The sequence below is a fragment of the Scyliorhinus torazame genome, chromosome 6, assembly GCF_047496885.1.
Source record: "Scyliorhinus torazame isolate Kashiwa2021f chromosome 6, sScyTor2.1, whole genome shotgun sequence".
Taxonomy (NCBI): Eukaryota; Metazoa; Chordata; class Chondrichthyes; order Carcharhiniformes; family Scyliorhinidae; genus Scyliorhinus; species Scyliorhinus torazame.
In genome coordinates, this window is record NC_092712.1 from 302,746,360 (window position 1) to 302,771,939 (window position 25,580).

A 25,580-nucleotide genomic window follows, 5' to 3' on the forward strand; every position below is an offset into this window, starting at 1 on the left:
GCTCAACGCCTCAAATGACACCCGCTTCCCCACCAGAATCGCCACCCCCCGATTTTTTGCATCCAACCCCGAATGGAACGCCTGCCCTACCCACCTCTTACTTAGCCTTACCTGATCCTGCACTCGCAGATGTGTTTCCTGGAGCATGACCACATCTGCCTTCAGCCCCTTCAGGTGTGCGAACACACGGGCCCATTTGACCGACCTGTTCAGGCCTCTTACATTCCAGGTTATCAGCCGGATCAGGGGGCTGCCCCCCCCCCCCCAAAAGCAGATGAGCCATAACCCATTCTAGGCCAGCCACGTGCCCGCGTCCCCCGCACTTCCCGTTCCCCCCAGCGGCAGACCCCCGCCCCGACCTCCTCTACAGACTCCAGCTCCCCCTTGGCCATTCCAGCAGCAACCCGGTCCCCCCCAAGCTAGGTCTCCCCCTAGCAGCATTGCTCCCCCTATTGCACTCCCGTGAGTCAGCCGACTCCTACTGACCCCGGCCACTCCCGCCGCTCCATCGACCCCCCCAGTGTGGGAGTCTCCCCTCCCCCTCCTGTCCGTCAACGGGCTCTCCCCGACCCCACCCCCTTCCACTCTCAACGTGCGAAAAAGCCCGTGCTTCCCAGCACCGGCCCCACCTCCTCTGGCGCAGCTCCCTATCCAGGCACAGTCCCAATTCCCCCGGCTCGTCTCGTCTCCTCTCCCCCCCCTCCCCCCGCGGGACCCCATCGCCATTTCCAGCCACCGACGCCACAGGCTTTTACCTGACCCCCCCCCCCCCAACGGACCCACCTGACAGACAGAGAAGAAACATTGGCCAACCAACCGCCCCCCCCCCCCCCCCCCCCCCCCCCCCCCCCCCCCCCAAAACACGACACAGCAGTCCCAACCATCCCCCCCTCAGCATCCCCTCGTCCCCAGCCCTCAATCCGAGTCCAGCTTTTCGGCCTGAATAAAGGTCCACGCCTCCTCCGGCGTCTCGAAGTAATGGTGACGTTCTCTGTAGGTGACCCACAGTCGCGCCGGCTGCAACATGCCGAACTTCACCCCTCTCCGATGCAGCACCGTCTTAGCCCGATTGCACCCGGCCCTCCTCTTAGCCACCTCCACGCTTAGGTCCCGATAAATCCGGACCTCTGCGTTCTCCCACCTGCTGCTCCGCTCTTTCTTGTCCCATCTTAAGACACATTCTCTGTCCACGAAACGGTGGAACAGCACCGCCCGCGGTGGCTTGCTGGGCTTGGGCCTCCTCGCCAGCACTCGATGGGCCAGCTCCAGCTCCAGGGGCCCCTGGAAGGCCCCCTCGCCCATCAGCGTGTTCAACATGGTGACCACGTAGGTTCCGACATCCGATCCTTCCAGCCCCTCCGGGAGACCCAGAATCCGCAGATTCTTTCTTCTCGACCGGTTCTCCATGTCCTCGAACTTCGCCTGCCATTTCTTATGGTGCGCCGCCACCTTCACCGCCAGAGCCAAGATCTCTTCCTCATTCTCCGAGACCTTTTGCCGGACCTCCCGGATCGCCGCCCCTTGGGCCGTCTGAGTCTCAAGCAGCTTGTCAATTGACGCCTTCATCGGCTCCAGCCGCTCTGCCTTCAGCTCCGTGAAGCAGCGCTGGAAAAACTCCTGCTGCTCCTGTGACCACTGCGCCCACGCTGCTTGCTCTCCACCCGCCGCCACCTTGGTCTTCCTCCCGCTCGCCTTTCTCTTCTCCAATTCCACTTTTTTCACCACTCCACTCCTGGTCCAATCCATACAGTGCCGGGGAATATTGCTGTCTTCTTCCCACACTGGGAATCGTTGAAAAAGTACCGTTGGGGGACCTAAAAAGAGTCCAAAAGTCCGTTTCTAGCGGGAGCTGCCGAAAGTGCGACTTAGCTCCGCATAGATCATATAGCCGCAACCGGAAGTAGTACAAAACTATCCTTAAAGCAGAACGCAAAAATCATTAATACTGTGTGAGAAACAGACACTCATGTTTGTCTCCTGGAGAAGATAAATAGCAACACGGACCACTTGCGTCAATTGGCAAGTTTGTGTAATTTCTATGTAAATGCAACCTTTTTCAAACTAGTCTTCATTGCATAATCCCATTCACATGAAAGTATTGGATGCTGTGTGGGGAAAAGGCATGTTACACAAGAACTGTGAAATCTGCATTGTGTCGTTTACACCTACAACTCTTAAAATGGAGAATTTTGGTCAAATGAATTAAAGCATTTCCTGGCAACATTTGTGGCCCAAATGAATGACCCTTTTTAAAGGGGGAAAAAAAGAGAACCAGGGATCTGCAATTAAATGCCAACAAAAACTCAATAATTTCAAAATAACTCAAATATCATTTGAGATAATTCGGTAGAATGCATTTTCATTTGGATTTAGTTGCACTTTAATAATCGCCTGAATTTATTTTGAATTCTACATTTTTTCTAACATTCAAATGTGGTTTGCCATGAATGTTATCATTTGAACTAATGTATTGCACCATGCTTGGGTACTCTTTATGTATTTTATAACCATTGCTTTTATGGATCATTCTGTCTAATATACCTTTATTTATATTTTTAAAGGGTCGTCAATGTTTCATTACCAAAGAAAACCCGTAGCAATGGGACACTGTACACTCATTTATTTCTCCACCATGTTGGCATGCTACCTTGGCATGATGGTAATCACGTATATGCCAGTGGACACCTTACAACATACATGATTCCTAAACCTGAGGAAATCAACCTAATTACAGGAGAGACCGAGGCCCAAGTACGTGTTTTGAGAATGATGTACGGAGTTATCATTAATCATTAAAAGTAAAGTTTTTAAAAAGTGGCCGAACAGAACGCGCAGCGGGCAGGGAGGCACTCTGAGCTGGTGGAAGCTCAACCCAGACCCCTGGACAGACACGGGCTCCTGGCATCACCTGAGCTTCAAGGAAGCCACAAGAAGCTTCCACTTTATTTTGAATATTATTAATTTTAACAGATTGAAAATATGGGGCTACAGTTGGTGATTTGTTCTAACATTAGAAAACTGACATTGTATTTGGAAATGTGAGAAAATGTGGCTTCTGCAAAAGTGGTAATTTTTCACTTCAATTGTTAATGAGTTCAGCAGCAAAAGCACTCATACTTCCACTGTATTAATGGTTTTGATTACTCCTCTTCAATCATTGGTGATGTTAGTAACCCAGCCGCTCGTATACAGTTGCTGTTTCTTTCATTTTAGCTTTATAAACTGATCGCTTTAACTGCCCGGAAGTCATATAGTGCATTATTAAGCAGGTGGTCACATGTATTTTCTTCATGAAGTGAGTGATTCTTGTTTCCCTCAATGGCATCAAGACCAAAACCACCCTGTTCGCCAATGCCCCTCCCCCTCCCCCAATCCCCCAAATAATTCCAGATCGGTATCTTGTTCAACCTTGAACTGCTTTGAGCCCTATTTCCAGTCCATCAACCAGTACTGCCCACTTCCAACTTTGAAGCTTCGCTTGACTTTCCCTAATTTAGCCCCACTGACGCTGCAACTCTCAGTCCGTGCCTGGTTATGTGCTCTCCACTTCTCAACCTCTGCTTTACACAAACTATAACTGTTCTGAAATTCCTTGCCTCCCTGCACAGACTTCTCTTAACCTATCACCAGCTTCTTGCTCTCTATTGGCACCCAGTTCTCAACATCTCTAAACTTCTCTCCCTTGTCATTAAGTGTTTCTATAACCTGTTATCTTCTATAACATCTAAGGTCTCAGCCTCTGCTGTCCTCTCCTTCTGGTTTACTGGACTCTTCCCTGCTCCTCTCTGGCAGCACCTTCATATCTTTGGCTGAACTTTTAGTCACTGCCTCCTCTTGCTTGGATACATGACTCGCCTCAAGAGGTTTTGCTATGCCAAAGGCGCTATATAAATAAAATTACTACAGCAGTGTGAAGAACACAGGATTTTAGAAATACTGGATTATAAACATTTTGCAACTTAAAGGGTTAAAAGCCCGGGTTAGAGTGTGTTTTTAAAATAATGTTGTTTTGCAAGACCAGAAAGCTTTTAGGAGCTGGGGTGAAATTGACCAGAGTAAAAAGCCTGGGCTAATGCATTGTTGTTTAACTAAGGGGGGGGGGGGGGGGAGTTAATGTGTTTTCAGCTTGGAGGGATAATGCCATTGCTGGGTCGAGCTAAGGCATTCAGACATTTTGAGAAAGCGTTAAAGTTGAGTTAAGATCTGGCTGCCCTTCAGACCACAAGTAACGTATTTTGCTCCCAGAGTAAAATAGTTAAAAAAAGATTAATAGTATTTAAAGCAGTGCAGAGCTGACTGAGGACATGGAAGAAGCTGAAGCAAACCAGTTAAAACAGCTTTTTGAAGACATCCAGCCAGAGTCTGCAGGGGTTCTAACAGGAGCCAAATCTGTTCTGGAAAGCAAGTATTACTCTGGGCCTTTGGGATGTAGGATGGAGTGAGAGCTGTATGTTTTTTCTTGTTGTTTGATTGGGAATAGAGATAGTAATTAAGTATTGACTCTGTTGAATAGTATTGTTTAAGGGGTAATTTTAAACTATTTTCTGGTGTGATATTAAAGAGTTTAATATTGTGTTAATAATAAAGTTTTGTTTTAATATACCAAATCCCTATTTCTTCATGCACTCACTCCTGGAGCGAAGTATTCTTTCTGCACAGTCTTAGAAAATAAAGTAAAAGATTGGGAGTTTGGTCCAGTATCCTAGCCACTATTGGGGTATTGGTTCAGTGGGTGATGTTCCAAAATCAGATTTTGCACATGAAAGATTGAATTCTAGGTAACAACATGACTTGGCAGGATTCCATATTCCTGAAGAGTATATGTCTTTAGCTCCCACAGTAAGATAGTTTAAAGAAAGGTTAATAGCATTTAAAGCAGTGCAGACCTGCCTGAGGACAAGATACAACATTAAGATTCCAATTTATTAAAAAACGCAGTGATCTGGAGATCCAGTTTTGTTATTTGGGTAATTTTTTTCAGCGAACTGACAAACTCGCTGTACCTTTAGAATCTTCATTAAGGGTCATGAGTAAGCATGTTACAAAGGCAGTAAAATTCAACAGATTGAAAGTAAAATAATTGCATGCTAGTTAATCCACAAGAATGATCTGTAAGGTATCGGATCTGCTATAACTGTTCATGTATTACCAAATACCTGGATACTTATTTCAATAGCAGATGTTATGTATTAATCAAATCCCAGTGCTCACACCAGTTTATGCTATGCGTTTTACCTTGTTTTATGTTGCAATTTCTGATTGCTCTTGAGCTTCTCATTGAACAAGGTTAACTACTTTTTCCTTCGCAGAGTCAATTTAACTTTTATTTTTCTCCCCCACAAAACCAGGAAACAGCAGCTAGCGTTGAAACTAAAGTTGTAGATCAGCCTACTGCACACTGGCGTTCAAAACTCACCGTCAATATCATGTCTGACAACTTCACTTTCGATCAATCTGCACTTCCTGCTGATGTACACAGATATCTGAAACTGTAAGTTTATAACTAGCTGCAGATATTTTACGCAGACCTTGGTATTGCTGAGAAATTTGTATTCATCAACTTGTGTAAAATTTAACAAAAAACGTTAGAATTACTGCATGTTGTAACATTTGGATTTTTTTTATTGGAGAGTTTCTTTTCAGGGTGCGTATGGTAGGTGAGAATACAAGGGAGAGTCAGGTTGAATATGAAAAGTACAAAGTGCAGAAATAAAATAACAGCACTTGCCATTGGCGTTTATCAAGAAAAAAAAGATTTTCCCAAAGTTACCCATGAGCTGGTTTCTGAGATACTGGATGAGAGAGAAAATACACAAAGAGGAGGTACTAGTATGGTTGGCAGAACCAGATGAGACACCTAGTCCAGATGGGATGCATCCTAGATTGCTGAGAGAAGTCACAATAGAAATTGCAAAAGCTGTCACAATCTTCTTTCCCTCCTTAGATACCAAGTGGTGTCAAAGGATTGGAGGATTGCACACTAGTAGCAAGAATGATAAACCTGGCAATTCCACACCAGTCAGTTTGATGTTCGTGTTGGGAAAGTTTAGAAACAATAAAATTGCAGAAAATGACTTGCAACCAGGACAAACGCGGATTGGTAACGGAAAGTTAGCACAGATATATATGTTTTTAAAAAAATATTTGTATTCGGTCTTTCACATTTTATACATGAAACAAAACAAATGCAAAACAGCAAGATCAACAGAACCACCTCCCTCACTCTACCAACCAGTATCCCAATTACTCAAAAGATAGACCCCCCAGCAGCTGACGGTAACCAACTCTTTAAAGTGTAGAATAAACAGGCCCCTTCTCTTGTGGATGTCCTCCATTGCGCTTGCCTCCCCCCTCACCAAATACCATCAGGTCCCAAGCCATACTGAGGCACTGGGCAGAGAGACTGACCTCCACCCCAACAGGACCTGCCTCGAGCAATCAGTGAGGCGAAGGCTAAAACATCTGCCCCTGGTCCCGTCTGCAGCTCCGGCAAGTCCGACAACCCAAATATGGCCCCCAGGGGACTGGGCTCCAAATCCAAGTGCAAGATCGGCAACATGGTACTGAAAAAAAAATTCTCCAACTTTGGGCAGGACCAGAACATATGTACGTGGTTGGCTGGACCTCTCCCACATCGCTCGCAAGTGCCCTACATCCATTCAAGCAGCCGGCTTATCCTCGACCTCATCAGGTGCGCCCTTTGCACCGCCTTTAACTGTATCAGCCCCAGCCTCGCACACCAGGTTGAGTAGTTTGCACAGGTATATTAAGGACAAACTAACTTGATAGAGTTTTTTTGGTGAGGTAACAGTAATTGATGGTCTCTCACAAGGTCTTTGATCAAATATTAAGCTTGTTGGAAAAATAAAAGGGACAGCAACACCATGGATGCAAACCTGTCTAAGGGATAGAAAACAGCTGTGGTGAATGGTAGATTTCTGGACTGGAAGGAGTTGTAAGATAGAGTTTCCCAAGTTTCAGAGCGAGGACCATTATTGTGATATGCATATGGAATGAGGGGGTAATCTCATAGAAACCTATAAAATTCTAGCAGGACGTGACAGGGTAGATGCAAGCAGGATGTTCCCGATGGTGGGGGTGCCCAAAACTAGGGGTCACAGTCTCAGGATAACGGCTAGATCATTTATGACAGAGCTGAGGAGAAATTTCACCGGGAGACTGGGGAACCTTTGGAATTTGTTACCACAGGAAGTAGTTGAGGACACAACATTATATGTTGTCAAGAAGCAGCTAGATATAACTGGGGGCAAAGGGGATCATAGCATATGGGGCGGGAGGGGAAGTGGGATTAGACGATTGAGTTGGATGATTAGCTATGATCATAATGAAGGGCAAAGCAGGCTCGAAGGGCCGAATGGCCTCCTATTTTCTATGTTTACAGGGCAAAATTTCCAAGTTGGGAGATTATTAAACACTGAGGAAAATGGTAGTAGACCTCAAGACGGCAAAGTCAGGCTGATAGAACAGTTGAAGACGTGGCAGGCAAAATTCAGTACATTAAAGTATGAGATGATACAACTTTGGTAGGAAGAATGAGGAGAAATTATAGTTTTTTAAAGAGGGTGCTAGAAGAGAGGGAGAGACCTGGGGTGCTTGTGCACATAGCTTTGAAGATTGCAGGGCAACAAAATAATAAAACACTTAATAAAACATGTGGAGCAGGGGTGTCACAGTGGTTAGCACTGCTGCCTCACGGCGCTGAGGACCCCGGGTTCCATCCTGGAACCGGGGTCACTGTCCGTGTGGAGTTTGCACATTTTCCCCCCTGTCTGCGTGGGTCTCATCCCCACAACCCAAAGATGTGCAGGGTAGGTGAATTAGCCACGCCAAATGCTCCTTAATTGGAAAAAACAGTTGGGCACTCTGAATTTATAAACAAACCAAAAAAACACGTGGAGTCCCAGGCTTTCTGAATAGAGGAGTGAAGTACAAAGGCCAGGTGTAATGCTAAAACTCCAGCCCAGCTGGAGTATTGTCTAATTCTGGAAACCACACTTTGAGGAATGACATGAAAGCTGGTTTGAGAGTACAGAAGAGTTTTGAAACAAAGTTTCCAGGGATGAAAGATTACAGCTGTGTGGATAGACGAGAGAAGCTAGGGCTGTTCTCCTTGGAGCAGAGGAGGCCACAAGATCTGAGTGAGGTGTCTAAAATCATGAGACATTTTGCGTAAATACTGCTTATGTGTGCTCCAGTACTGCAGAAATCGTTTCTCCCATTGAAATGTTCTTCTAACCAAATCTGAATTACTTATAAGCACAAGAATCTGCTTCAAATGAGAAGAATCATTCTGGTCTTTTAAAAGGGTTTTCAAAACATTTTTGTGATGTTTGGTATCTTAGGCTGCATCATGGAAAGACTGTGCAGTATCTTCCTATATTGTTCATTGATGAGCTAAGCAACCGAGTGAGAGATTTGACGGTGAGTTCCTTTTATTCCGCTTCCCCTTACTAACTTGAGAAACCCTTGTTACTACACTAAAATGTTCGCATGTACTTAAATCCATGTTCAGTCACTGCCAAATTGTATGGCAAACATTGGAATTTTTTTTATTTTTTACATATGCTCTTCCACTACCCCCTTCCTTCCTGATCCTCGCCGGGCAGCCTGCTCACTGCTCCCGAACTACCAACTGGGAAATACCAAAGAGTTCCTTGGGCTCCCCTACCCAATGTAGTAGCATCTAACATTCCCATGCTGATAACGTTTGAAAGCAGGCACATTAGCAACATTTAAAAAGCATCTGGATGGGTACATGAATAGGAGGAAATAGAGGGATACGGACCGAGTAAGGGCAGAAAGTTTTTGGTTAGGGCAACATGATCGGCACAGGCTTGGAGGGCCGAAGGGCCTGTTCCTGTGCTGTATTTTTCTTTGTTCTTTGAAATCTGTAATTCTTCATGTCGGAGATCAAAGCTGTAAATTCCCAGTTTACCAATCTGTGGTATAAAGCACCATTGTTACAAACTGTCGCCCAAGATACTTCCAAGAAATAATGTATTTTGACCTGGATGGTAATCTCTACACTTACTACATAGGTGAATGGCAAACAGCAAAATAAAGGAGCATACATCACCAGTATAGCATGGTAGCTTACCCAGTAATTTGCTAATTAACAGAGGGAAGGAATTATATATTTGATGTTGAAGTGTTCCAATGTGTTTTGTGCAGTTCTGCAATCAAGGAAATTGGATATTTTAGAGGAACACCACATTTGAACTTTGCTTGAATTAAACTTTTTTAATGCTCTAACTCCTTTTCACCTTTTCAGAACAACATGCATTCTGTTGTCTAATATTCAGAAACTTTACATTGCAGATTATTAATGCTACATCGATTAGATTACCTCTTACGATCTCTTATGATGCTATATCACTTGGGAAACTAAGATTTTGGACCCACATGCAAGAGGCTGTCTATTCATTACAACGTTTTGGTATGCTCTGTGCCCTTGAAAATGGGCAGTTACTTTTTTTTTTTAAATGTTCTTTTTGTTATCAAATTGGGTAATGTCAGTATTAAGGAAAGGGAGTCTCTTCCATTTTGTGCACCCATGTAAATATTCATTAAACTTGCATAGCATCTCGTTCAGCCAAAGTTCTTCATCCCTGGTATTAAGACATGTGTTGCAGCAACCTCAAAAGTTTACTGTACCAGTTCTGCATTTCCATTTCTCATCTCAACAGTCCTGTGCCACATCCTTTCCACTTGCTGATTTAGAACAGTATTGTGGGCATCGTTGCATTGTATGCCACACTACTGGGTCCCTGGGTTAGAGCTACCTGATATTTCAGTCTTGGAGAATTTTATAACTGAACTGTTCAGTAGTGTGTTATGAACATTTAACAGTAATTTGGCAGTTTATTGCAGAATGTTGTTTTGTGGGCCAGTGGAATTCATATGAACTGTTTCAATTATACTTGTAATGAACATATTACTGTTTTGTTTGGCAAACCACGCAAACTGGAATATTATTGTTAGCGCCGTCCATTTGATTGCTGCTACATTAATCACCTCTCTTGTCCCTCAATTCACAGTGGGTTCAGGAAATAAATTAGGGTTGGAATAAGAAAGGGTTTTGTCTCGAAAGCTCATCCTTTTTGTGCATCAGCTCAGGTTGTAGCAACTAATCATCTTTCAAATAAGTCCAATAAGAGACTAACTCTTTGCTTCGCCAAAATGCTTGCCGTTTTGAGCAAAGACGTTCTTCTGAGATGTTTAATGTATTTTTCGCTAATAGGAAGTTGACTTGACGCTGTGATTAATTGTTTTGTGAATGACATTGAAGTCTGTACTCTGAAAGTTGAAAATTACAAATTACACCATTCCCTTGTGACTTTTGTTGTTTTGGATGTAGTGATTCCAATTGTAATTCCTGTTGGAGACAATTCCTCCTTCAGCTTAGGAAATCCCTGTTCACAGATGCACCATATCATCTACAGAAGACCCAGCTGTTGAACTATTTTGCATGAGTTATAATGGTACCAATTATTTTGAAATATTGTCTAGTTGCCAGGATTATTTTTACTCCTTAACCCAGAGGTTGCATTACAGGAACGAATGTTGTTTACTTTAGCCCAAAAAAGCTGATTTTTTTTTTCCCCCCCTTCTTTTCACGAATCACATCATAGGTTTCACTGAAAAAGATGTTGATGAAGTAAAAGGGATCTTTGTAGATACCAACCTCTACTTCTTAGCTTTAACATTCTTTGTCGCGGCATTCCATGTAAGTTACAACTAAATCAAAAGCTTTGTTCCCTTCGGGGCCATTCCAACCATTGTTTAACAAACTTAAGACTTGGGGACACTTCCCAGTGAGAGAGAGCCAAATACATAACTAAAGATTGTTTTATTGGGGTGTTTGGTGGAAGGTAGTGTTCCTTGTCTGATTCAAGAAACCAGTTCATATAGGAGAACTGTTTTGCAGGGGAGATAAATTGTTTTAATGCTGCTCTTCAATAATTCTGACGGTCAGATTTAGAAAACGATCAGCCGCTAACGATCTACGCACTTTTTGTTTGATTTGTTTTGCTTGCAAGATAATGGAATGTTCCTTGGGTAGTATTCAGAATTATCTAAACCATTAGAATTGATCCATAGAAACCTTACAGTGCAGATGGAGGCCATTTGGCCCATCGAGTCTGCACCGACCCTCTGAAAGAGCATCCTCCCTAAAGCCTACTCCCCATCCTATCTCCGTAACCCACCTACTCTGCGCATCTTTGAGCATTAAGGTACAATTTAGTATGGGCCAATCCACCTAACCTGCATATCTTTGGACTGTGGGAGGATACCGGAGGAAACCCACCCAGACACGGAGAATGTGCAAACTCTACAGAGTCACCCGAGGTGCAATGAGGCAACAGTGTTAACCACTGTGTCACTATGCCGTCCAATTTAATATTAAACAATTTAATATTTTCAAAGCAAAATTTATCTAAGCATCAATTCATGTGTATTTAATTGATGGGTACATGTATGCTTGAACAAATGAGTACTTAACCTTTTAAAAGTATTCTCTGTGCCACAGGTACTATGTCCATTCCCAGTTTAAGGACAGGCATGCACCCTTTCAGCAGGCCCTTGCCATTGCTGTTGTTTATCCAGCTGCTAGAAGGTGGGCCACTGTGCCTTGCTAGCTGATTTTTCCCGCCTTTTCTATGAAAAGTGCTTCAGTGAAAGGGTGTCATTCAGATTTCTTTTTTTAAAAAAGACGTATTTTATTACAAAATTATGTATCAAAACAGGTTACAGCAAATAAACACCCCGGGAAACGTACTTCCCAACAATTAACTATACAGTCTGTACAGATTTTTTACCCTTTTTCACCCCCACCAACCACTCCCACCCCCCTGCGACGAACAGCTCCTCAAACACAGTCACAAACATCCCCACCTTTTCTCAAACTCCCCTGCTGAGTCCCTTAATTCATACTTTATCTTCTCTAACCACAGGCAGCCGTACAGGTCACCCAACCATGTCGCTATCCCCGGTGGCGATGCCGACCGCTACTCCAGCAAAATTTGCCGTCGTGCAACCAGAGAGGCAAAGGCCACGACATCGGCCTTCCTCCTCTCCATGAGCTCTGGCTTCTCTGTAACCCCAAATATCGCCACCAAAGGGTCCGGGTCCTCCACCTCCTTCACTACCCTGGCTAAGATTGCAAACACACCCGCCCAGAAACTTCACAATTTTTCGCAACCCCAAATGTCGTTCAGATTTCTAACCATTGCATGTCGCCGGCATACATCTGTACGTGAAGCTCATGTTCACTGCATTCGGCAACGTGCTGAAGTTAAATTTGGGGCATTGCAGTGACATGGATACCCAGCATTTAATGTGACAGAGAAAAAACAAAGATTCCACAAGCATGGATTATTTTATTTTGCTTTGAAGAATCCCATCAACTATACCTTCACTTAAGCACTAGATTTTATGCATCCTAGATTTCCCCCTAGGTTTCTGTACTGTTTTGTTTCTGTCAGTAATTTGGGGCATTTTTATACATTTAAAAAGTGTTATTTGAATGCAAATTGTTACTGCAGTCCTGCATTAAATATTTATTTGTCTTTTTTGTGTAGCTCCTGTTTGATTTCTTAGCTTTTAAGAATGATATTACATTTTGGAGGCGAAAGAAAAGCATGGTTGGCATGTCCACAAAAGCAGGTAAGAGTTCAATGCAGTTATGTGAACAGCATGTGCATTTGTATGGGCAAGCAAAACCGCTGTGCTGACATCCCAGCAACATTGCAACCTCAGCAATACCTATCAGCTTGCTTTGTACATACCCATTTGTTTGACTTTATTGCCCTTAGACATCCCATTGTGGCTTGCGTTGTTGATGGAAGATTTAGTTTCAATTACAGGCTGGTTTACTGATAATCTTGAAGCTCCTGAAATCCATCTTGATAAGCTACAGAAGCAAAACTAATTGAGGTTCCTTTAATAAGCAAGTTGTTAAAATATGTTGTTATTTTTAAGCAAAATTACCCCACTCTTTATAAATGTGCTGTTTGGATGCCAGTTTCAAGTTTATTAAAACTGTGCGTTAAAAGTGAATATGATGCACGCTAATAGGTGCACAGGTTATTTTTACTTAGCCATTGTTGAAGTGCAGTCCCATTTAAAAGGTCCACATTTAAAAATGGCAGCCTCTTGTATCAGCCAAAAAGCAGTAGCCAATTCCATTTACATCACTGTCAGTGTCAAAGTTGGTGGTCACAGGGTCGTGAGTGCTCTGCCTCTGGCAGAAACAGCTTTGTGGACTCACTCGTTCACAGCCTTCACTTCCGTTGGGCTTCCATTTCTTCTACAGTTTACAATGCAGATTAAAAACACTGAGAATTGTTGCACCGCCTCAGTCCACAACAGAGGTGGAAGGCGGGTGGAGAAAGTCAATGCTGACGACAAGGGTGGTAGTATTGTAAACCTAGGCGAAACTTTGGCCGTTTGTTAGTACGTGTCACTGCCGTTAACACATTGCTGTTCAACCAATACTGTCTGATATAACATATGAAATTTCTCTTAAATTTCTGTTTGCGTTTATTTACCAATAACACTGAGCAACGATGCACCTTCACTTAGGATATGACATACATTTGGTCAATGGTGTAAAATACTGCCAGAATTGGTGGGATGCATATGCTTCCGTGTACAAATTCACATACATCTTCCTTCAAATAAAAGTTTTGCTCAGTAGCCACTGAAGATCAACTAACTAGAGTGATTTTAAATTTTCTTAGCTCTACCACGTCATGTCAACCATTATGTACAGCGGACAAATCACATTCACATGATTTCCTTGTTGAAAGCAGTGGGGACTGTATCAATATTGATAGAATATTTGTTCTGCGTACTGGGTGAGATTCAATTCCTGATCTCTATTGAGTTAATGAATCCCAGATGGAACAGCGTCAAGTATTGGCTTTCGTAGGATGGGTGGGGCAAATGGCTGAAGTTCCTGTTTTGATGGTTGCAAGTGCATATGTGAATGGGGACTTGTATATAATAGCTGTAAACGTCCACATTCTAAGAGATTCGGTGAGGTAGCGGCAATGTCGCTGAATTGGTAAATGGGTTCAAATCCCACTGCAGCAGCTGGTGGAATTTAAATTCAATTAATAAAATCTGGAATTGAGAGAGAGCTGGTTTCGGTAATTAAATTATCATCGATTGTTGGTAAAAACCCATCTAGTTCACTGGTGTCTAAAGGGCACAATTGTACTGTAGGGAAGGAACTCTGGCAGCCGTACCTGTTCTGGCCTACATGTGACTGCAGAGCCACAACAATGTGGTTGACTTTCAACTACCCTCTGAAATAACCTAGCACGTCCAGGGCAATTAGGGACGGGCAACAAATGCTGGCCTTGTCAGTGATGCCCAAATCCCTTGGAAGAATAAAGAAAAAAGCGTCCACTCACTTTTTAGACTGCCGACTGCTTAAATTCTGAACCATAAGACCGTTTAAGGAGAGGAAAACTGAAGGAGCAAGAGTCCTTACCTGTGTACCCGTTTATGTTTTTAACAGATCCATACATCAGTGTTAAATATTTGACCTTTTGATGATAGCCAATAATATAAAATGTATAGGAAAATGATGGGTAGAATATAACTTTTTTCTCTCCCTCTGGTTCTTTCCTGCAGTGCTTTGGCGATGCTTTAGTACTATTGTGGTTTTTCTTTTCCTTTTGGATGAGCAGACCAGTTTATTAGTCCTTATTCCAGCTGGCGTTGGCGCAATCATAGAGGTAAAGTAAAACTCTGAAATTACGCACACGATCAATATCAACTAACCTTTAAAACACTTCCAATATTTGAGTCCTTTTTTATCTTTGAAACTATTTTCAGTATTTGTTTTTCGATTGTGCAAATAGAGAGTAACTTGTATGCTCCTTTGTACTGTAGGTCTGGAAAGTGAAGAAAGCCTTTAAGATGACCGTTAAATGGCATGGCGTAAGACCAATATTTCAGGTGAAGTATGGAAAAAGCTTGGATTTGTTTTCCCACATGTGCACGGAGATGATTTTCAATTCACCCGCGATTTGCTTGAGCTAGTTTTTAAATTGTGGGGTCAGCTTAGTCCTTCAAGCATTAGAAAGTTGGAGGCTTAACCTGAATGATTCTATGCAGGAGGTCATTGGTTGTGATAGTGTATTATTCCATGTGATGTTTATTTTAAAGCCAACGCTACAACTTGCTGGCGTAGTATCTTAACCACCAGTGGACGGTAGATTAGTTAGAAACCCAAAAGCAATGGGTTCCAAGCCCATCTGTCCATAGAAAGTTGTGAAATAAACCTACAAATTTGCAAATTTTCATCCTTGCCAACTACAAAGTCACGGATGAATGTCCACAATAGAATTGGTAGATGTGGCCACTACCCCATCATTGTTAAAAGGAAATACCATCACCACAAAGTCATCCCCCACTGTCTGGTGTGCACTAATATTTGGTAATTGAGACAGAATAAGAACATTTCAACATTTCTGAAGTGATGTGGGTAACACTGTCACACACCCCAAAATGTATCCCTCAACCATCCCCTCCACTTATTTGTTTGTGGTTCTGTGCACATTGGCAGCTGCATTTCCCTACATTAGAACAGTGATTACACTTTGAAAGTACCTCATTGGGTGTGAAGCACTTTGGATTATCCATGAAATGCGTTATGAAAATCATTTTTAATGCAGAAAAGGTGCCCTATGGCCCTTCGTAGAGGCATAATTAGATAAAGATATGCCCCAAATCAAAGGAGCTAATAAGGTGACATAAAACTTGGTTGAAGAGTAGACTTTTAGGTGAAATCATTCAAGGTAAAATGTAGGAAGAGAGGCTTGAGCAGGAGATAGTTCTAGAGCTGGGGTCTAGGTAGCTACGGCATGGCCATCATGAAGGGATGCGGGAAGGGGGATCGAGCAAGATGGCAGAGGTAAAGAAGTGGGGAACTTGGGAGCAGTTTGTAGGCCTAACGCAGGCTCTGGAGGTGTGGAGAGGGCAATATCATGAATGGACCTCAACACATGGATGATGATAAACTGGAAATGTTGAGAAACAGGGAATAAATCTCGATTAGCAAAGAGCAGGCTAGTACAGCAGAGATTTGGATAACCTGAAATTTTCTAAGGGTGGTCCATCATCCAGAATGTCACTGGAATAGTCTGGAGGTGACAAAGGTGGATGATTGTTTGACAGGGTTGAAGCTGGGTAATATTACGGAGGTGGAAGTAGCAGTTTTTACGATGGAACAAATATGAGGTCTGAAATTTGACGCTCTTAAGGTTTTGAACCAATTGGTATTGCATTTGGTGGTAAGGACATGGTGTTAGTGAATCTTCTAGAAAAGGTTATCTAATTCATTGGAAGATTAATGGGAATTTCGTCAAGGCAGGAGGTTGGCGTCGTAGGGAGATGGGGGAGAAACTAATGAGATATTGGATTAGAGCCAGGTTATTTGGGGACGGGGCGGGGGTGTGGGGGGGGGGGCGATGTGATTAGCTGAGAAGGATTTGGCTGAAGCCAAGTCTTTCGTCATCAGTTCTGCACAAGGCGAAGGCCTACTGAATAGGAAGTATCTGACATTTCTCCTCCCAAGCCCTGGGAAGCTGTAGCCAAATTTTATCAGACACCGCTAGCTTAACTGAAGTAAGATAACTGTCAATGCTGGGGCATTCTATTCTTTGTACACCTACAAGTTAACCTGTGACAAATGTAAATTTAGATGTGCAGCAAAATAGATTACTGTCGGTATTTTTTTTTTTTGCAGTTCGGAACATTTGATGAATCTGAAAAAAAAACTGAAGAATATGATACTCAGGTATTTGTCTTGTTTGTGCTATTCTACTTGGTCTTAGTATGATTTTTTTTTTAGAAAATAAATACAATATCCGTTGAAATGTTATGGGCTTTGGAGTTTGTGTCTCACATTCTATATTTGAGTACGTATAATATGCGTTATCCCAATTTGAGCTTATGTTGACTCCTATAAGGAAGAAGCCAAACTGAATCTAAATAAAACAGCGTGATATTTAAGAGTTTGATGCAGTTTTTAAGACGTGTGTTCATTTTTATAATTTGTAGTGGGTATGATTATCTCAGTCCATTTTAAACATGTCCTGATGATTGTGGATTTTCCTCCCTCTCTGTTTAGGCAATGAAATACTTGTCCTATGTACTTTATCCACTCTGTTTTGGTGGAGCAGTGTACTCCTTATTAAATATAAAGTACAAAAGGTAACTATTAATGGCCCTTGAGTTAAACTTAACCTTTTCCACGAAGATTCAAAAAGTAAATTATCTAATGCATTGGATTTACAATATTTCATATCTTTTCAGTTGGTACTCATGGTTGATAAATAGTTTAGTTAACGGTAAGTGTCTCTCGTACATTGCTTTTTTAACATCTTGAGTAGTTTTTCTCGATACGGTCATTCAGATGTTTGCTGTACGTTTGTTTTTTTGCCCCCGTCTGGCCATTAAAATGTTGGTGTGGTTGTTGCAGGTGTTTATGCTTTTGGATTCCTGTTTATGCTGCCTCAACTGTTCGTTAATTATAAGGTTGGTGATCAGACAGTTTATCCAGCTTTTGTTATAGCTATTTTAGGAGAAATCAGCGCACCTTTCTTGGAAATGGAATGATCCAGGTGCCATTTTGTAGTATTGAAAACTTTGTCTTTGTCCCCCACCCTGCCACGTTAACTGTGTGTTATATTCTTCTCGACTATTTTGATGGTTTCGGGTGTGTGCTGTTTCTTTCCGAGCAGGCAGGGTGGTTACGAGAAGTGTGGGACAGTGGCCTGGGATGCCTTGAATTACCATTGTCGCCTTTCTCCTCCCTTCCTCTTGCCAGTTTTGTTTTCCATTCCGTGAGAAAGCTTTCTGTGAGATCAAGGAACCACAAATGCATCTGCCGTCTAAACTTGGCGCATCCAATGAAGTCTCCCCGAAGACTGAATTGGTAAATGTACCAGTTCGATAGGGCGATGTGGACAAAAGACAATTGCCTGCGCCCCACACATTCTCCCAACTCTTGTGTCTTAGCTGGAGAAACACTGGGTTAGCCGTGGTTGAGTGGGGAGGGGATTGATCGAGCTCGGCTGATTCTCGATGCTCAGAAAGTCTGTCTGACTTAAGTATAGCTCCTGACTACAGGTCACAGTATAGGTCTGTTAGGAATGATCAGGACAAATACTGTACTGGAGGGCTAAAGCAATTATATGAAACTTTCAGCACATGCAATATGTAAAGATAAAGTTCCCTTTATATCAGAAATTCAGAAGTGTACATTGGTTACAAATTTGATGCTGGGCCATTGGGGCCCAAAGGGACTTGGGAGTCCTAGTCCAGGATTCTCTAAAGGTAAACTTGCAGGTTGAGTCCGTAATTAAGAAAGCAAAAGCAATGTTGTCACTCATCTCAAGACGCTTGGAATATAAAAGCAGGGATGTACTTCTGAAGCTTTATAAAGCATTAGTTAGGCCCCATTTAGAATACTGTGAGCAATTTTGGGACCCACACCTCAGGAAGGACATACTGGCACTGGAGCGGGTCCAGCGGAGATTCACACGGATGATCCCAGGAATGGTAGGCCTAACATACGATGAACGTCTGAGGATCCTGGGATTATATTCATTGGAGTTTAGGAGGTTGAGGGGAGATCTAATAGAAACTTACAAGATAATGAATGGCTTAGATAGGGTGGATGTAGGGAAGTTGTTTCCATTAGCAGGGGAGACTAGGACCCGGGGGCACAGCCTTAGAATAAAAGGGAGTCACTTTAGAACAGAGATGAGGAGAAATTTCTTCAACCAGAGAGTGGTGGGTATGTGGAATTCATTGCCACAGAGGGCGGTGGAGGCCGGGACGTTGAGTGTCTTTAAGACAGAAGTTGATAAATTCTTGATTTCTCGAGGAATTAAGGGCTATGGAGAGAGAGCGGGTAAATGGAGTTGAATCAGCCATGATTGAATGGTGGAGTGGACTCGATGGGCCGAATGGCCTTACTTCCGCTCCTATGTCTTATGGTCTTAAACATTAGCCCACAAATTTATCAGTGAAATTAGAAAATAAATATTGAGCATGTTCTAAGGTGCAAAAATTGGGACAACTTAATATAATAAAAGTGAATAGTCACGTGTTAGACTTGGAACTGCAAAACATTTTGTACGGTGTTACAATCCCATGTGGTAACCATTGTACACAATGTTGTTAAATCAGAGACATTCAGCATTCTAATGGGCAGTGTTTAAGCTCATTCTTTTTTTTTTGCAAGGTATCGTTACTGTTTTGACACATTTGCCCCTTAAAGATGAGCAATACTATTCTGAGGGAAAAGAAATAAGAGGGAGGAAGAGACTGGAGACGCGGACATAATTTCCACAAGTAAAGCGAGATTCTTACCGGCAAGGTCACATGCCCCATGCCCATGGTGTAACGAGGAGCACACCCATAAAGGGCAGGAAATTCAACTGAATACATCTTAATATACTTATCGAGCCCCCCCCTTCCCCGCGCCACAAGTAGGCTTCAATGAAGTTACTGTGAAACGAATAGCCATACCTGGCAAGGTTTACAACAAGTTCCACCCCTGCTCAGACTCTGCAGTTTAATCTCTGAATGTCAGGTTCCCTGGGTTACATAATGGTTCACGGTTGGTATTGTAGGGCAGCATGGTGGTGCAGTGGTTAGCACTGCTGCCTCACGGCGCCGAGGTCCCAGGTCCGATCCCGGCTCTGGGTCACTGTCCGTGTGGAGTTTGCACATTCTCCCCGTGTTTGCGTGGGTTTTGCCCCCACAACCCAAAGATGTGCAGGGTAGGTGGATTGGCCGCGCTAAATTGCCCCTTAATTGGAAAAAATGAATTAATTGCGTACTCTAAATTTAAAGAAAAGGTTGGTATTGTAACCAGTCAATACTCTTAATGACGGTTACTTGTTTGGATCCCCATCACAAGACAGGTTATAGATTTGCAGAATGATGCCTCATTGTTATTTTTTGTCTTGTTACTTTACTGGGTTATAGTTCTGTAATCACTGATGGAGCGACTTGGGGAACTTCCAGGTGGTGGGGTTCCTTTGTGTTTGCTGCCGTTGTCCTTCTTGGTGGTAGCTGTCATGGGTTTGGAAGATGCTGTCTAAGGAACCTTCGTGAAAACCTCAAGACATCTGCCAATTAATATTTTCTGTTTACTTGCAGCTGAAATCTGTGGCACATTTACCATGGAAGGCTTTTATGTATAAAGTAAGCCGTTAATTTTATTTGCATTTCCAAACTTATTCAAATGTTACATCATGCAAAAATCAATTAGAGCTAACCAGTTTCCTCGTGCGTGGTGTCTGCGATCTGTTGCCTGTTCCGTGGGGAATTTCGAATTTTTGGCAGTGCCTTTTTGCTCTCGGCCATCTTGTAAAGCACATTGAGAAAGATAATTTTGTACAGCTGTAATTCTGGACATCCAAATCTGCCTGCAGCTTAGAACTGCACCCGTGTGTGCTTGTGAATAGCTGGTTGGCTGTTTCCTCAGATTTGAGTTGTGTTCTGAGCATTCAGAGAATGTCCTATCCTCAAAACAAGTGTATATAATTTAGTCATAAAGATTTTACAACGTTAACTTAGCTCATTTGATTTTTAAGCATTGAAGTTAACAACTGTGCACCATTCCCTGGGATGGCACAGCGGCGCAATGGTTAGCACTGATGCCTCACAGCGCTGAGGACTCTGGGTCGATCTCACTTTCCGTGAGATGTTTGCACATTCTCCCCGTGTTTGCCTGGGTCTCAACCCCGCAACCCAAAGATGTGCAGGGAGGTGAATTGACCACACAAAATTGCCCCTTAATTGTAAAAAGAAAGAATTGGGTACTTGTATAAAAAAAGAAGCTGGTTCAGAGGATTGCTGTCCCAGGCAATTTGCACTCTTGTTTCGAAATGTCATGAATAGTGAGGTCATTCATGAAGGCTAGCCTTCTCAACCTTGCCCCTCACCTGAGGTGTGATCATCTTCAGGTTAAATCACCATCAGTCAGCTCTCCCACTCAAAGGGGAAAGCAGCCTACGGTCCTCTAGGACTATGGCGACTTAACCTTTTATCAAAATGTGCTATGGTGCCACTTATCAGTGAAAATATAGCCGAGTTGGGGAGTTGGAGCTTTCTGGTGGTGTAATCATCGGTGTGGACTCCTTATCCTACCATTTTCCAACTCCACTGCTTATATTAACCTCCATTTGTGATCAAATCTTTACAAATAGATTTTGGAGATTAAAATAGGGGTTGAAAAGTTGCTGCCTTTCAGTTGATTGGCTGAAACAAATGTGTGTTGGAGACTATGGTGGCACGGGTATATTTTTAGCTGGAAATGTTCAGTAGCACTGTCAAGTATTCATTGCTTGTTGCATGTTTCCAATCTTTCCCGAGATAGTCTCTTGGGTTCGACAGTGATATTTTGCACAGTGAATTTGTATGGTTTGGAATGCACTTCCTCAAAGATTGATGGAAGCACATTCAATCGTAACCTCCAACAATGAATTAGATAGATACTTGAAGAGGAGAAAATGTTAAGGGATATGGGAATGAGTAGGGGAATGAGACTAATTGGATAGCTCTTTGAAAGAGTTGGCAACGGTACAGTGGGACAAATAGCCACCCCTGTTATAAAATTCGAAAAAAGTATGCTGTGTGTTTCTTGCCGTTTAACTATAAGGTAGTGTAATTGGGTGTGGCAATAGTGCGCCTTTGTTACCTGAAGTGGATATTCAGACTTTTCCTACATGTGCCTCTCTAATCTTCTCAATGGTGCACCAAGAGATGGTAAGGTGAGGACATACACGGATTGTTAAACTGCTTCATTTCCAAGCAAATGGAAAAAAAGGCATGCCATTCTGATCAGAGTTAAATCAGCAGGAGCTATTGGTAAATTAAATTAGCTGGTTCTCGAACTTGATTACAACAAAATAGCTCCATCAATCCCTTCTGCATTCTTCCTCGGAGACTGGCCAGAGCTCGGCATTTTTGTTTACGATTTTAAAAATGTTTTTATGTTCGATTTTTAAAAGATCACTCCTTGTTCAAAAGGTGAAGTCAGCGTGGCTTTGCCAGTGGCTTCTCCGTATAATGGGCGCTGAGATGTTTGCCAATCTGGGAAGGACTAATAAATTATTTTCCATTTCCTGTCTTCGGAGACGCAACATGAAGGTTCGGCTCATTAGCCATCCTTGGTTTCCTGCGGGAATACACTTAACATTAAAAGCCAATCTTTAAATGGAGCTGACATTACCTCCCCAAAAAATGTTTCTATTGAAAATTGTTCAAAAACTCTGCACCGTGACACTGACAAAGGTATTTCCGGTGCTATTATTACTTTTAGTTTCACTTTGCTTTCTCAGCCCAGTGGTTGGCTCCATTTTGTCCATTTATATTAATGTGTATTCATGAGCCACCAAGCACAAACTTTCTACTCTTGCTGTTTTATAGTTTACACTTCCATTGAGTGTGTCCGAGTGTGGTGTTATCGAGAAAGTCAGTCCAAATGCCTAGATGTGCAGCAGATTGTGAGCGAATCCTGGGTCAATTGTAAAGAAAAAGCTACATTAATATAATAGAGAAGTATAATGTGAAAATGTTTTAAATGTAGTATTTTTTGACAAACGAGAGCAAGCAAGTGTTTTGCTTTGTAACTAGTTTTATGTACGAGGGACAGAATAACAAGTTCCTTTTATTGTCAACCACTCCCATCTCCAATGTAAACACAGCGCAAATCTGACGTCTAGTATTCACTTCCTTGTGATGGCATAGCAGAGACATAATTATGGTCAATTGAAAGTATGGGCTTGTATTCTGAAAGCACAGGCTTGTATTATATTGTGTTAATTCTGTTCGCGTAGCAATTTAGTATGCATTGTCTCATATTTTCCACCTTCTGACTCGAAAAAATGTACCTCTCTAATTGTCACAACCTACCTGTCTTTCATTGCAGGCATTTAACACCTTTATTGATGATGTCTTTGCTTTCATCATCACCATGCCAACATCACACAGACTAGCTTGCTTCAGAGATGATGTAGTGTTTCTTGTTTACCTCTACCAGAGATGGTAAGGCTTTCTAATGGACATCGTTGCAATATAGCAATTTGAGAAAATAAAACTTTTAAACTGCTGTATTTTTCATTTTACATTTCGTGCAAAAGTTGAATTAGAACAGTAAGGAAATGAGTGAAGTGCTTTAATTTGCTGAATTCGAATTGAGCACAAACTAACACAGTTTCTGGGATCAAGATTCTTGACTAAAATGGATTTAAGTTTTCTCAGTTCCTTCCCTGCAAGCTGCATCTTGGCACTAAATTGGCCGTTTCCCTCCGACCGCAACAACAGCTGCTATAAGAGATGGAAAGGCCAATTTGCTCTCCAGGCACCTTATCGGAGAATTAGACAGCCTATCCATGGCCTGGTAATATTGACACTGCAAACAAAAGGGAAGAACCTTTCACCCTTTCATATACGTGGTCTAACCAGTGACACCCACATCCCAGGAACGGGTTTTTAAAAGAACCACAGTTCACCATGATGAGCACAAAACCCCCCACAAAGGCAGAACGTTGCCTCGGAATTTCTTTGGTGAATTGCCTTTAAATTGGAAAATCCGAATAACTGGATGGATTTTTGCCACACCTCTCCATAGTTCTGAAATTGTGTTATTCTTCATTGCAGGCTTTACCCAGTGGACAAAAGCAGAATTAATGAATATGGTGAATCATACGATGAGAAAGAGACTGCAAAGAAGCTGCATAAAGAGTGATTTTAGACGGGGCTTCCTCTGCAACCAGTTGCTAGCCATCTTTCAAAGCTCTGCTGCCTGCAGCACAACCACTTCACCATTGATTTTTTTCCCCCTGCTTCCGACTCCAGAATGAATATATTTCCAGCAGTGCCAACCTTTCTGGATTTATAACTCTGGGTCATAGCTCATGAGAGTTAAACAGTATTTCTCTAATAAAGAAGATAAAGTGTAAACTATAATGTTGTTTGACAGCAGCAGTTCAGATTTGTAACTTTATGTAATTTGTTTCGAGTGTCCCAGCCGTTGCGGTGTTAACTGATCAGAATGGTAGATAAAGTTGGCCAAGGGCAACTTACAACTTCACCTAATGACCAGAGTATTTAAGCATTCTCCCTCACTACCTGTACTGGCTTGCTTTTACTTTGCTGGTTACTTTGCAATTTTCTTTTTGAGTGGGAACACTGTTTACAATCTGACTTAACTTATGGCGACTTGATGTCATTGTTTCTGTGTGACTAGAGCTATTGCTGGAGCTGTCGTTCTACATTCCATTTATTATATTAGCAAGCCACGATTCGCCCAAACGAATGATTGAAGCATTTGAAACTAATCCAGGTTAGCACAGAGTGGACGATTTTAAAAACAAAATTTCAATTCGGACATTAAATTTGACCACATCATTGATTTGTAGAAAGTGACAAGTATTGTTAAAGTTAAATATTTAAAAGGTAAAAGGACAATAACTTGCTTTAATTTGTTGGACTGGATTCTCAAACATTGAAATCAAACGTATACGTCACTTTTAATTTATTCAGCAGTATCACTTTGATTCAATTTTCTTTTAAATCAGCAGGGAAGAGAATAGTGAAAATAATCTGTGGCAACATTTAACAAGATTTTAAATTGGCTGTTCAGAACTTCTTGTGTATTTTTGACTGGGGGTTCGCCACTTCAGGCTGGTGAAAGTAAACTTTGGCTCCAAGTTGAAAATGGTTCTAGTCTCCATTGCTTTAATAATTGACATTGCTTACTAATCTGCTCAGTAGTGCTCTGTCTAGGTTTTTCTACCTATTGGTAACATTTGCTGAACAGATGTAACAATCTCTCAATTGAATATGCATTCCTTTTTTTGTGATTTGGTTATAAAGTTATTTTTTAATAATACTCACCAGAGGTGTTTTCTGCAGTTTTTATGTGGCTGTGGTGAGGGTGAATGCAACTTTTTCCAAATTCAGAACTCATCGGTACTAAACATTAAAATCTTTGCAGTGATGTCTGATTGTTCATAAGGAGCAAGTCCCAGAGCCTTAGTACTGAATGCTGTTGGATACGTTTTAACTTATTTTTAGTGATAGCACATTGACTCTTCGGCTCTGGATGTTTTCTTTTTAGTGATAAAATTGCACTAGCCAAGCTGGTGTTGCCCCCAGACCAGCTGGAGTGACCGATTATAATCTGCTCACTCATGGCTTCAAAGTTTGGCTGAGCCTATGTGTTTTCGATAATGGATAATGCTAAAACCAGCTAAACTGTCACTCCTTTCACAGAGATTGGCTTCAAACTGGTAAAGGCAGTGTAGTGCAGGGTGAATTACATAGAACGAGATGAATCCAGGATGTGGTGTAAATGGTGAATGAATGCATGTGAATTCCGAATCAGTCCAGAACAAGAAATGTTGATCCAATACAAAACTGTGAGCAACAGGCAACTGGAAGCGTGAAAACAAAAATTGCACTCAAGACCTGTGTGATAAATAAATTACTGTACATTATCTGACTTAACTTTCTATGAA

At 42.2% G+C, this 25,580-nt stretch overlaps 1 protein-coding gene across 1 annotated transcript in view; it reads left to right on the forward strand.

Moving 5' to 3' along the window:
• clptm1l (CLPTM1 like) overlaps positions 1–24,952 on the forward strand; it is a 38,895-nt gene extending 13,943 nt beyond the window's left edge. Inside the window, exons 3-17 of the mRNA XM_072509945.1 lie at positions 2,562–2,751; positions 5,349–5,491; positions 8,364–8,442; positions 9,340–9,457; positions 10,653–10,747; positions 12,603–12,687; positions 14,665–14,768; positions 14,926–14,991; positions 16,784–16,834; positions 17,168–17,250; positions 17,353–17,387; positions 17,519–17,574; positions 20,212–20,256; positions 22,988–23,103; positions 23,719–24,952. Coding sequence (XP_072366046.1) covers positions 2,562–2,751; positions 5,349–5,491; positions 8,364–8,442; positions 9,340–9,457; positions 10,653–10,747; positions 12,603–12,687; positions 14,665–14,768; positions 14,926–14,991; positions 16,784–16,834; positions 17,168–17,250; positions 17,353–17,387; positions 17,519–17,574; positions 20,212–20,256; positions 22,988–23,103; positions 23,719–23,806 — 1,354 coding nt within the window. The 3' untranslated portion in view covers positions 23,807–24,952. The remainder of the gene's footprint in view (positions 1–2,561; positions 2,752–5,348; positions 5,492–8,363; positions 8,443–9,339; positions 9,458–10,652; positions 10,748–12,602; positions 12,688–14,664; positions 14,769–14,925; positions 14,992–16,783; positions 16,835–17,167; positions 17,251–17,352; positions 17,388–17,518; positions 17,575–20,211; positions 20,257–22,987; positions 23,104–23,718) is intronic.
• The last annotated feature ends 628 nt before the right edge of the window (positions 24,953–25,580 follow it).